Source organism: Choloepus didactylus, chromosome 12 (genome assembly GCF_015220235.1).
Source record: "Choloepus didactylus isolate mChoDid1 chromosome 12, mChoDid1.pri, whole genome shotgun sequence".
In the NCBI taxonomy this organism is placed as follows: domain Eukaryota; kingdom Metazoa; phylum Chordata; class Mammalia; order Pilosa; family Megalonychidae; genus Choloepus; species Choloepus didactylus.
Window position 1 is genome coordinate 40,937,389 of NC_051318.1, and position 13,156 is coordinate 40,950,544.

The 13,156-nt window shown below is 33.1% G+C and overlaps 1 protein-coding gene across 1 annotated transcript in view; it reads left to right on the forward strand.

Moving 5' to 3' along the window:
- Positions 1–13,156, forward strand: part of UGGT2 (UDP-glucose glycoprotein glucosyltransferase 2) — a 319,097-nt gene that overhangs the window by 274,463 nt on the left and 31,478 nt on the right. The window contains exons 31-36 of the mRNA XM_037799694.1: positions 1,658–1,743; positions 2,865–2,960; positions 4,496–4,580; positions 7,624–7,806; positions 10,324–10,484; positions 11,136–11,250. Of these exons, the coding sequence (XP_037655622.1) occupies positions 1,658–1,743; positions 2,865–2,960; positions 4,496–4,580; positions 7,624–7,806; positions 10,324–10,484; positions 11,136–11,250 (726 nt within the window). The remainder of the gene's footprint in view (positions 1–1,657; positions 1,744–2,864; positions 2,961–4,495; positions 4,581–7,623; positions 7,807–10,323; positions 10,485–11,135; positions 11,251–13,156) is intronic.

A 13,156-nucleotide genomic window follows, 5' to 3' on the forward strand; every position in this document is an offset into this window, starting at 1 on the left:
CCATCTTTCTCTCAAAATTACAGCAAAAAAGACGCCCTCCCCCCAACAAGAAGACAAAGGAGAGGGGGGCAAATATAAACAACATGGAGATCAGTCCATGAAGTCTAGTAGCCCACTAATAGGAATTCCAGAAAGAAAGAACAGAGAAAATGGAGAAAGAAAAGTATCCCACAGCTAAAATGGGATAGGAATGTTCATGTAAAAAGGGTCCAAATTACCAACTGGGGTGAGTGAAAAAGAACCACATAAAATACTAATAAGTACCAAAGAGAAAAGGCAGGTCACTGCAACAGAATAACACTAAGACAGACATCAGAGTTTTCATTCTCAAAATGGATGTTAAAAGGCAGCAAAACATAGCCTTCATGGTTTGGAGGAAAATTACTTATTTCTGTAAGTAGCCAAACTCTTAATCAAATGTGAAGGCAAAATAGTTATTTTCCGAAGTGCAAAGATACAGAAAATTATTTCTCACACCCCTTCCTGAAGATTTTTCAAGCACAATGAAGATAAAGACCAAGAAAGAGGAAGATAGATGTTTCAAGAAATGCTGAAACTAATCTGAAAAGCCAGTGAAAAGAAGGCCTAGAAAGAAACAGGAAGTTAGTAGTCAAACTCCAAGAAAACATCTTCAAGAAGAAGACAGGAATTCTAGACAATTAGATAACATGAGAAATAAGCTGGAAAATGTTAGGTATATGGTAAAGAATATATGTGTGTATACCTATCTGTATGTGTGTGTATATACACACACATACATATATAAATATCCCCACAAGAAAACATTTAAAAAATCAAATTCCAAAAAAAAAAATTTCTCCATTGGCAAAATGTTAGAAGGGAAAATCCGTTTGAACTAGCAGAAGAATCCTTTGAGTGGCACAGTGGTCATGTCGTAACTGTAAATAAGGAAATATAATTTTAACACCCTTTCTGACCCTTCAATAAATAGTACTTATGTGGACATAATAATATAAATATTGTTTCCTGGTTTTCAAGTTGTAGAATCAACATTATAACAAAGTGTATCATATTACATTATGTAGTAGTAATATACTTACCAAACTAAATGTTAATGTTAATTCATATTTAGACTGCTATGAAGGTTTAGTGAAGGTTTAGCTAATATAAGTTTGGAGGTAGAGGGAAAAAGTAAAGGTATTAGTATCCTTACTGAATAAACTGAGTATACAAGAGAAATTATTGAAGGTGAAATAAACATAGAGATTTTTTAATTATTTAAAATTACAAAAATTCTCAATAGGCGAACTAAAGATTAAAGTATTACTAACCAAACTTCCAGACAAATAGGTGAAGGGGGAGTGGTGATAAGTAAACTAAAACCTCATCTCCCATTGCAAAAAATAATGGAGAAACTCTATGACTTTAGAAATACTAATAGATAATACTTAACATTGATAAATCAATAAAAATGAGTATCATCACATTATTTAGCAAATGAAGGTAACCACCAGAAGAACTGAAAACAAGAGGTTGAATTGATAGTAGGTGACCAGATTGTGTCCACAACAGTGTTAAGGTATTGCCTGTCATTAACTACACCTATTTTAGATTGTAGTATGTTTCACTTTCTAACCATGCCGCATATTATTCAAAGCAGCCAAATTCTATAATTTTTCTTTATCATGCTATCCAGGTGCAAAAAAAGCCAGACAAAATTAAGGAAGATATCCTTAGTGATAAAGATGAAAAAAAGAGAGGAATGTGGGATTCCATTAAAAGGTAATAATTAATATTTTAACACATAACGATAGACCCATTGAGAGTCTATTATGTGGAAGGACTGCAGATGGTAAAATTTTAGGTAAAACAGATCCTCTCCTCTAGGAAGAATAAGATGAATACCTAAATTTTAATAACACAAGATAGGAAATGAGAGCTATAAGACAGCTGAAAATACAGTTCTGTACAAACTAAAGGAGAAAAAGATTTTATCTATTTAAGACGAATCTCAGGAAAGATTCCTTGAAGAAGCATGTCACTAAGATATGTTTGAAAGGATGGACAGGATTTCAAAAGTTGAAGATAGAGGAGCATACATTCCAGGTGAAGGTAACTAAATACATAAAGTGAAAAGACTGGGTATGTACATTTTTAAAGTAAGAAGAAAAAGAACAATAAAATATGCATTATAAATACCCCAAATTAAAGATTCAGTCATTTTTGTATGTGAGATAAGCCATAGCCAAAAAGTAGTGAAAATGACAAATGGGCTCCAGATTAATCTTTAGTGATAAAAACCAGTGAGTAGACATACCTCCCCAGTGCTTCCTTTGTTCCTTTGGAAACACATGCAAGTACAAAGATCTCAGGCACCCACATGGAGTGGAGAATATACCTGGTCAGAGGATCTCCAAATTATAGTCACCTTTTATATAACTTTTTAGCTTTTGAGGGAGCCACATTACCGACCTTATTACTACATATGAAATTTTTGCTGTGCCATAGTTACACATTTTGTGTATCTGCATTGTGTTTCTTCGTGCATTATTGGCTTGTTTGAAGTTTCAGTACATTAGGTATAGCCATGATATACCATAACTAATTCTTTGTTCTCAAAGCAACGTTGGACACCTCACAAAGGTGTAAAAATAATACCTTGTCAATACAGAGATGTATTTGCATTTCATATTATAAACAGACAAAACTATGAAAACATAAAGTATTTATTAACACGTTTTTAATATTAATAGTTCATAATTGTTAGAATAAAAGTTTGTTTATAGTTTAATAACTTCATTTTGAGAGACATTTGTATTTTTATTATTTATAAATTTCATTTGTGTGTGTAAAGTTTGCAAATGTTTATTAAGAAATTCAATTTCTCCTTTATTTATTCCAAGTTTCACAATAAGGTTGCATAAAGAACACAAAAAGGAAACAGACATTCTAAACATTTTTTCAGTTGCTTCTGGGCATTTATATGAACGCTTTTTGAGGTAAGTGTATTTTTTATTTAATGTTTTGAAAGAGTAATACATTTACATTGTTCAAAGTTCAAAAAGAATAAAGGAGTATACAGAAAGAAAAACTCTCACCTCTGTTTCCTTGGTACCCAGTTCTCTTTCCCATAGGAAACCAATATTATTTTATATCCTGCCAGAGATATGTTGTGCATATACAAGCAAATATGTGTATTTCTTATTCTCAACTCTGTTTACCCAAATAGTGATAATGAATGTACATGCTCTACACCTTGCTTTTTTTTTTTTCCCCTCAAAATTGTGAGGTAGGTTTTTTAAGTTCTGTGAGATCTTACGAGTTTTATTTGGAATACTGGTTTTCTTTAGGGCTAGAATATATATTTACAGTAACAAGATAATATATGGGAAAAGTTTATAGTAAAGTTTCCCTTTTTAGTGAAGAAGTATCTTGTTTTATAAAAAATGGGGGGGGTGGAGGGTTTGAAAAGGAGAAAATCATATTTGCAAACTACAAAGAGCTATTTTTAACAGTATATAGAAGGATCACAGAGAAAGCCTCAAAAATATTGGTAGTGTTAATATTTTTAAATGGAAGTTTAGATATATTTTTATCCTCTCCATTCGGAAGTCTAGGATAATGAACTGCCTAGTAAATCTATCAGTATAGATAGATCATTTAACTTTTCAAGTTTTGTGGACCTAATATTAATCACACAGTAATAGAACCAGGATTTGACTAATTCAGCTAAATAAGGCTATTCCAGACTATATTCTCTCTTTGTCAACTGGAACAAGTAAAAACCAGTCAATGTAGTCTATATCAAATAGTTGATTCTCATTATTTGTGGTAGTTATAATTTTAAAAATTGCTGTGAATACTGAATTAGCAAGTACATACTGGAAGCCTCTGGTTACCTTTTCATCAACCAATCAATATGTTTCTGTAAATAGCTCACAGCACTGTAACTCATACCTGAACAAAGTTGAACATGTATTTTCTCCATAAGGTACATCACAGCCTTTTTTATGCTTGGGCGTACTGGACAGCATTTCAGCACTATGTTGGGGGTGGGGGCATTTTAAACAGTGACATTAACAATAAAAAGGTGGCACTAAGACCACCAAAAGAAGACCACTTGTTTGCAGTATGATTTTGGAAACAAGAAGGCAGAGTGTCTCTGCTGGAAATATGCACATCAGCTGATAATATGCACATCAGGCAACTCACATTTTTAACTGCTTTTATGCATGTCCACAAATGACCACAAAAGTGCTATAAGTGTTGACTTTAGGGTTACAAATTTTAGCAAGTAGATGAATTAGCAAATATGGAATCCCTGCATAATGAGGATAAACTTTATATATATCCATACTTACACATTACATACTTGGTGATCAACTAAAACATGTGAGGATATTTTACATGGTTACTCCATAATTCATAATGAAAAACTTCTAGTTAATACTCTCAGATATTTAAAAGCCTTAAGAGTAAGGTAGTTTGAACTCCTGTTAATGTTGTCATATGTGTTTAATGTTCTTTAATACAGAATTATGATGCTTTCTGTTTTACGTAACACCAAAACACCAGTGAAATTCTGGTTTCTAAAAAATTATCTCTCACCAACATTTATAGTAAGTACATTGATCTTTTTATTCTTATAAAATAATTAATATTTGAATAGTTAATTCTTTATATCAGTGAAGTGCATATAACATTTCTCTTTTCAAGAGTGAGCCTTTTCAAATGTATATTAACTCAAATGACTATTTTTAATAAATTTTAAAACTTTGGTATTTAATATTTTTTTAACTCTAATTTAAGACCAATTCTCTGCAGTTTTCATTTAAAGAAGAGTTTAGGGGAATAGGACAACAAGAGACACAGGTTATTTTTAAGTAAAATGGAAATCAGAATGCTTAGTGGGTTTTCATGATTTAATAATGAATAATTGAGTGAAATTTGGGAAAGAGAAATTTATACAAATTATCAATATAAAGAATTGAAGTCTCCATATTTTACAAAGATGGGCAGGAGCAGTAGTATTAAAAAAATACGAAAACTGTACCATAGAAAATAATTTAATGGTACTGAGAAAAATTTATTTTATCTTTAGGAAATGCCTTGATTTGGTTTGGTAGTCTGACACTGTGGTCAGAGACATTTTGTATTAGGTAAATTTTCTTATGGCCAACATCTGTTACCCATGACTGAGCCCCACATTCCCCTGCAAAGTGTATCCTAGTTCTTCCTATTCTCACTACAAACTAATCAGATTCCATGAAAACTAGGGTCCCATTCAACAGCAGTTCAAAGGAGTCCTCTTTTTCCAGACGGGAAGACTGGTAAAAGTAGAAGTAAAAATAGCCTGCCACACTTCTATTAATATTTCCAGGTACATTACATATATTATTCAGTTGTTCTAAACAACAATCTCATGTTGTAAGTACTATTCTAGAAAGCCAAGACTCAGAAATAAACTGGCCTGCATAGTTTGGGAGTTCCCCAAAACCACCAGTGAGGAAGGAATTCCCAATCAGGGCAGCTCACCTGAGCCTTGGTCTCCAGAGTTTTTATTGGGAGCTGTTCACATAGACGTGGCTGATGACCAGCCTGGTAGACCTTAATCTCCAGCTCCTCCAAAAGTCAAGCTGATACCATGTGGGCCAAGACACCTACCATAAATCACAGTGTTATCATGGCCGAAAGCCTCTAGGTAAACAAGCAAACAAACAAAAACACTCTTATCAGGCAGGACATTCCACTGGTAGAGGTTATCTCCCAAGAGCTGGGGGCAAAGAACCAAACCTCTCTTTGGGCAAGGTTAATCCTTTAAGTACAAGCCTGAGATCAAATAGCCAATTAGGAAAATAGCTGAGATTTGAACCTAGGCATTCACCTCAAAGCTCAGGTGATTAACCTTTATATACCAGCCCTTCTGACTTCCACCATCACCAATGCATCTTCCTGTGCTCATTTGGAAATAGACAAGAAAAGAAAAGAAAAGAAAAAGAACCCACAATATAGACAAGAAGTCATAATAGTTTGTTACTAAATTTTTTAATGTTATCCTACTAGCCCAACACTGCATAAATGGATCTAACTATATAAAACTATGGTAAAACAATCTATTTAAATACTCATTTAGCAGGAAATTATCTCATTTACTAGAAAAATAATGCTATGTCTGGATAAAAGTCTTGCTCCAGTGCATAGGTAAAAAATAATACTGTATTTGAATTAAGATGCTCCTTCTTTGGGTAATTTGTTCTTTCCATTCAAAGGGTTTTTATCATTTTAAAATTATTTTTATTGAAGTATACAGAAAGGTGCACATATCACAAGTGTACAGCTTCATGAATTTTTACAAACCTAAGCACCTTTATAACTAGCACCCAGATATAGAAACACAAATTACTTGCACCCTAGATCCTTTACCTCCGATTGAAAAAAGCACACCTCCTCTTTTCCTTTAAATCTTTGCTGAAATTGTAACTATGTAGGTGATCTTTTCCTGACTACACTATATAAAATTACAGTCCCTCTTTATCTTTAACTCTATTCCCTTTCCCTTTTTATTTTTCTCCATAGCATCACCTTCTATAGATAATTTCATTTATTTTCTGTCTACCATTTCTAAAATGTGAACCTCGTGAGGCCACAATTTTTATCTTTTGTTCACTGCTATATCCCTAGGGCCTAAAACAGTATCTGGCACATAGCCCATGCTCAGGGAATATTTTTTAATACATAGTTGTTGAAAAATGAAAAAAAGTTGGTCTTTAAAATTTCTCGTAATATTTGAAAAAATTTTGAAACCAAAACAATGACTCAACAGAATCATAATTCCCAACAGAACAACATAATTTCAACATTCCAATTCACAGATAAAGGTGATGCTTACATTTAAATATATGTATGTTAAGTCTACATTGTTCATGCAAGAGCAGGAAAACAAATTAAACTTAGTATTACTAACAAGCAATTGGCTAAACATGAAAATTGAGGGAGAGAAAGAGACTTCTACCATTGCTAACCTATCTTTTTTCCCTCCTTTACCATCTTCCTTCTCAACTTCTAGGCTTTTGGATCAAACTTAACCCAACAGTGTATTTCATTAACTCTTCTGGTTTAAACAGGAAATAAGATATTTCTAATCCTGTAAGATGACACTGAATCAAATATCAAGTATTCACACCACAATAACTGTCTTTTTAATCCTTGAATTAAATTGTCATAAATCTCAAACATGAAACTCATGTAGCAAATCTAATTTGTCAATTTATAACTCAATTGTGTTTCTTTGTATACCTTCTTTATCTTTGCATCTGTTACCAAGATATACATAAACTGTTTGATGTTCCAAGATCCAGAGACTTTTTCTCAAGTGAATATTAATAGCAAAAGTAAAGAACATCCATCTTAGTTAATAAAGTTGCCTAGTTAGTGCAGTATAACTATTTTTTAAATGACATTTAATTGTAGAGTTTTGTATACTTGTATTTTTGTCAGAAGTATAAGTTTATAAGAAGTAGTAGTTAGGCATTTTACCCATTAGTTTGTAACAATTTGTAGTAACCTCTACCTTTTAAAATGTTAAATTTTTCTCTAAAATGAACTGCTGTCTCTTTCTTGAACATACTGTTTGATTTTGTGTGTGTGTGTGTGTGTTTTTAGGAAGTAATTCCTCACATGGCTAAGGAATATGGGTTCCAGTATGAACTAGTCCAATATAGGTGGCCCCGTTGGCTTCATCAACAGACTGAAAAGCAAAGGACTATTTGGGGTTACAAAATCCTTTTCCTTGATGTCCTGTTTCCTCTAGCAGTGGACAAAATCATTTTTGTTGATGCTGACCAGGTAATAAGATGAACTATTGTTTTGAGTAATACTCAAAACTTTTTTTTTATACTTCTCTCTGAATATAGGAACTTAATTTAGTTGCTTTTGTTAATTATCTTCTTCATTGCTGTGCTACATAAGCATATTAGGTATGATTTGATATATAAGCAAAGTACTTTTAAAAATCAAAATTTCGGAATTCCATGGAAAACTCAAGGGTATTGCAGCAAGTACCACTGATTATTTAGGACACAGCAGTTTTCTCTCTGAAGTAGTAGTTTTCTGATTTGAGGGATTAAAAAATAAAACAAATAATAATATTAGTAAAATTAATAATATTAGTTGTAAATAATAATAGTAATAATAATATTAGTAAAATGGAAACATGGTTTCCATTCAAATGAGCTGATATTTATTAAAAGATGAGCTATTTCTTCTCTCTGGAAAAATTAGCAATTAGACACAACTCTCCTTCCATTCTTCTACCTTCAACAACATTCTTTGATATTCAGCTAACATCCAAATCCTCATCATTCTGCTGCCTAAAAGAAGTTCCTAAATTTGGCAGAAAACTAAGGTCCTCAGTCCTAAAACTTTATACTTCTAAAAATTGTTACAACCTTTCCTCTTCCCTTTGTAGTCATTAATCGGAAAAGATGTCTGGAAACCACATAGAATTTCTAAGAAATACGGCAAAATGTAAATATAAATCTAATATGAATTAAGTTTATGTTAGTATTTATATTTAGGGAAAAAATATATCTTCAAGTCCTGTATTAGACTTTACTTACATTTTGAACTGTTATTATTTTTATGCTTTTCAAAATTGATAAATACGAACCAATGCAACAAAAACTCTTAAAATAGGCAAATATAGGTCATGAAGCAAGCATTCCCAAACATACTAACAGAAAATTTATTTCTCCTACTCTCCCCACAACATATACACTAGTATTTTTCCAGCAGGCTAGAGTGTCTGTTAAAAACTAAGGCAAAAAATGGGCAAAAGAAGAATACTCATTTCTTCAAAAAAGATAAACAAATGGCCAGTAAGCACATGAAAAGATGCTCAACATCATTAGCTGTCAGAGGAATGCAAATCAAAACCACAAAAAAAGATACCACTTCATATACACTAGAATTGCTATTTTTTTTAATGGAAAATAAGTGTTGGAGCATTGTGGAGAAATAGAACCACTCATTCGTTGTTGGCAGAAATGTAAAATGGTGGAACCTCAGTAGAAAACAGTTCGGCAGTTCCTCAGAAAGTTAAGTACAGAGTTACCATATGACCTGGCAATCCCATTTCTGGGTATATACCCCAAAGAATTGAAAGTGGAGAGTTGAACAGATATTTGCACACTGATGTTCATAGTGGCATTATTCACAATTGCCAAAAGATCGAAGCAACCCAAGTGTCCATCAACAGATTAACAGATAAGCAAAATGTGATATAGACATACAGTGGAATATTATTCAGCTGTAGAAAGAAATGTAGTTCTGATGCGTGCAACATTATGAACCTTGAAGACACCATATTGAGTGAAATAAAACAGACACAAAAGAACAAATATTGAATGATCTCATTGATATGATATAATTAGAATAAGCAAATTTATAGAGTCAGAAATTAGAATACAGGTTACCGGGGGCCAGTTTGAAAGAAAGTAGGGAATGTGGCATTAATGTTTAATGGGTATAGAGCTTCTGTTTGGGGTGATGGAAAAGCTTTGGTAATGAATGGTAGTGATGATAGCACAACAATGTGAATGCAGTTGACACCACTGAATTGTATACTTGAAAATAGTAAAATGGAAAATTTTATGTTATATATGTTATCACAAGAAAAAATTTTTAAAAATCCATAGAACTGTACAACACAAAGAGTGAACCCTAATGTGAACCGTGGACTTTAGTCAATAATATAATTATAATAATACTGCTTCGTCAGTTATAAAAAATGTACCTCAAAAGCAAAATGTTAATAATATGGATAACTGTGTGTGTGAGGGGATTATCTATGGGAACTCGATACTTTCTGAATGATTTTCTGTAAACTTACAACTGCTCTAAAAACCAAAAAACAATAACTAGAAAAAAAAAACTAAGACAGACTAACATTATTTCATTAAAGCCATTTAGAATAATCAGACTTTTCTTTGTGATTCAGACTACTATTTGCCAATATGAAATAGTGGAGGTTTACCATAAAAAAAAAAAAAGATTTTGAATTACTAATTAAAACCTTGAGAAACTGTATTTACCCCCTTCCCAAAATAGTTCAAAATTCCTTGCTTAAAAATAGATTTAACAGACTATTCTCACTAATGAGTAAGATCACTAGATACCTAAATTTAGGTTTCTTTTCATCTGTGAGGACAAGTGGGAAAAGGGGGAATTTAGTAAAGTCACGTATATGAAAGAACTGTGAAGAAAATGCAGTTGTCTGTTTCCACGAAAGGGTGATGGGTGACTTCAGATTCGGATAAAAATTATCTTACAGTCTTCATCGGAGAAACTCTTTTAATTATTTAGATTGTGAGACATGACCTAAAAGAACTTCGAGATTTGGATTTGGATGGTGCTCCTTACGGGTATACTCCGTTTTGTGACAGCCGCACTGAAATGGATGGGTATCGTTTCTGGAAAACAGGATACTGGGCATCGCATCTTGTAACAAGGAAATACCATATCAGGTAAAAAAAAAAAAAAAAAAAAATCATACTCTTTTAATAGCTAAATACTTTATTGAATCACAATAGTCATTTTGCTTAGAATATATACAGTAACAGCAGCCAATTATAGGGTGCCTGTTACATGCCAGCCGCCCATCTAAGTCTTTACGTATATTAACTCATAAAATCTTTATTCAGCCTTTTGAGATATTCTTATCCCCATTTTATATATGAGGAAACTGAGACATAGAGCATTTATATAACTTCAACAGGCTTACACTGCTAGTACATAGCTGAGCTAGGAGTCACACCCAGGATATGCATCTCGAATATATGACCGTAACCTCTGCAGAGGATTTAAACTTGGGTTCTCAAATAACAAAATAAAGAGATTGTCTTCAAAGCTGTTACTATTTTATATGGCCATGGATTTCATTATTTCTTGAAAGAACTTGAGGTGACCCTATTAGAATATGGGTCCTAACAGTATTATAACATATCTTAAACCCCTTGGAAACAGTATTAGACATTGGAAACATATTTATGAAAGAGTTAATTATTATTAGACCAAGGGTATCTACAATTAAATCAATACCGTCACTGTAGACAATCACTGGGGGAAGGAGAAAAACATAAACAACATATGCTTTCAAGAAGTATTCATTTTTGCAGTGCCTTATATGTAGTGGATCTCAAGAAATTCAGGAAAATTGCAGCAGGTGACAGGCTCAGGGGCCAGTACCAAGCTCTCAGCCAAGACCCAAACAGTCTTTCAAACCTAGATCAGGTAAGTAGAATGTGAGACTGCTTCAACTTCCTGTTTATAAACTTCAAAATCTTATATTTTATGCCTCTTTTCTCACACTCCTGCCCTTTATGCAATTCTCTATTGGACATCTCTACTTACGTGTAAAATTTTTCTAATTCAGACTCAAAATTTTCAAAACTAATGCTGTTCTTCAATATTCTGTTCTCAAACCTCCTCTTTCTCTTATATGCCCTATTTCATTAGTTATCCTTTGCCTTACTCTCTTCCATCAGCATTTAAACATGCTCAAGTCTCTCTCCCTTAGATCCTTAAAATAAACCCCCATTCATCCTGTGCCCTGTCTGGCTATTACCTATGTTTTCTTTCTCCTCAAAGAGAAACACCTTTTTTCTCATATTCCATTCATTTTCTCATTGCATCTGAAACATTTTAGACAGTGACCAGTTTAAGTAGAAGCAAAAATAGAAGTTACTATTATGTGGTGAAATTTTGTAAATAAATCATAATACAAAACAAACAAAAAAAACTCCTGAAGTCCATATACCCCATTATTCCCACTTTCCAGTGAATAAAGAACTTTAGTTCTTATTAGAACGATACACGTTCATTCATTCATCAAATATCTATTGAATACCTACTATGAGCCATATATTTTCCTAAGCCCTGGACATCAGAAAACAAACCAAAGATCCTAACCTCATGTTCTTTCATTCCAGAGGGGAAAAAAACAAAATAAATAAAATGTCTTTAAAGGTAGTAAGTGCTATGGAGAAAAAAAATAAAACGGATTTATTTTTAATGGGGATAGGGAGTTCAGAGTGGTGAGCAGGGGTTAAGGTTTGCTCTTGTAAATAGGGTGGTCATATGTCCCTGCAAAAGTGACATTTGAGTGAAGTTTAGATGGAGGTATAGGAGTTGAGAATTTCAAGCAGAGGAAAAAGCTAATGCAAATGTCCCGAAGTAGTCTGAGAGGGCCTGGCATGTTTGAATAGCAAGAAGGCCAGCGGGACTGGAACAGCGTAAAGAGGATGCCCAAAAAAAGGTAAGACATGAGGGAAGAGAGTTACACAAGGTCCAGATAATACAAAAATTCTAGGCCTCTTGTTTAAAAATCTAGAAATTGCAAAATTATAGTCAAATTCTAATGAGTTATTCAAGACTACACTAATGAGGCACCCAATTTTTTTTAAAAGTCATGCTTGAAAATTGAGAGAACTCCAACTATGTATGTTTGCACATGCAAAAATAGGATCTTTTCAGTATTGCCAGTTAGTTCAGTATTGTCTGATTCAGGGTCCTCAGTAACATGCTGATTGATTTAGATTACGAATACCACTTTTTTTTGTAATTCTTAGTAATTTTACCAGTAGGTTCTTAATTTATAAGACCAAGGAATGCTATGAAATTGCCTATCATCTTCCTGTGGTTACTTAAAGAAAGGACTCAGTTTTCAGGCAGTCCAGGAACTATCTGGGGCATAGTTGGGGACTCATTGCCCTTATCCCTATGCAGTTTGATTCCCAATTCATTCAAATACATCTCACCAAAGTCAAAGTGATATGTTTTTTTTTTTTAAATAAAATTGTCTAGTGGACACATCTCATTTTTTAAACTTATTTTCCCTCTTTACAACACAAATATGTTTGAAATCTCCTTTCTTGAAACTGTCTCCTGGCTTCCATAAGAACCAATCCTTCTTGGTTCTCCTCTGTTATCTATGGCAACACAGCAATTTTATTTGTGAACTACTCTTTTTCTACCTTGCATTTAAATGTTGTTATTCTCTAAGTTTCTGCCCTTGGCCTGCTTCCCAATCTGTACCCACTCTAAACATAGGTTCATGGTTTCATTTTCCATCTTTCTACTAATGATTCCAGAATCTTTAGCTCTAGCTGTTGCCTCTACCCTGAATGCCAGACGCACA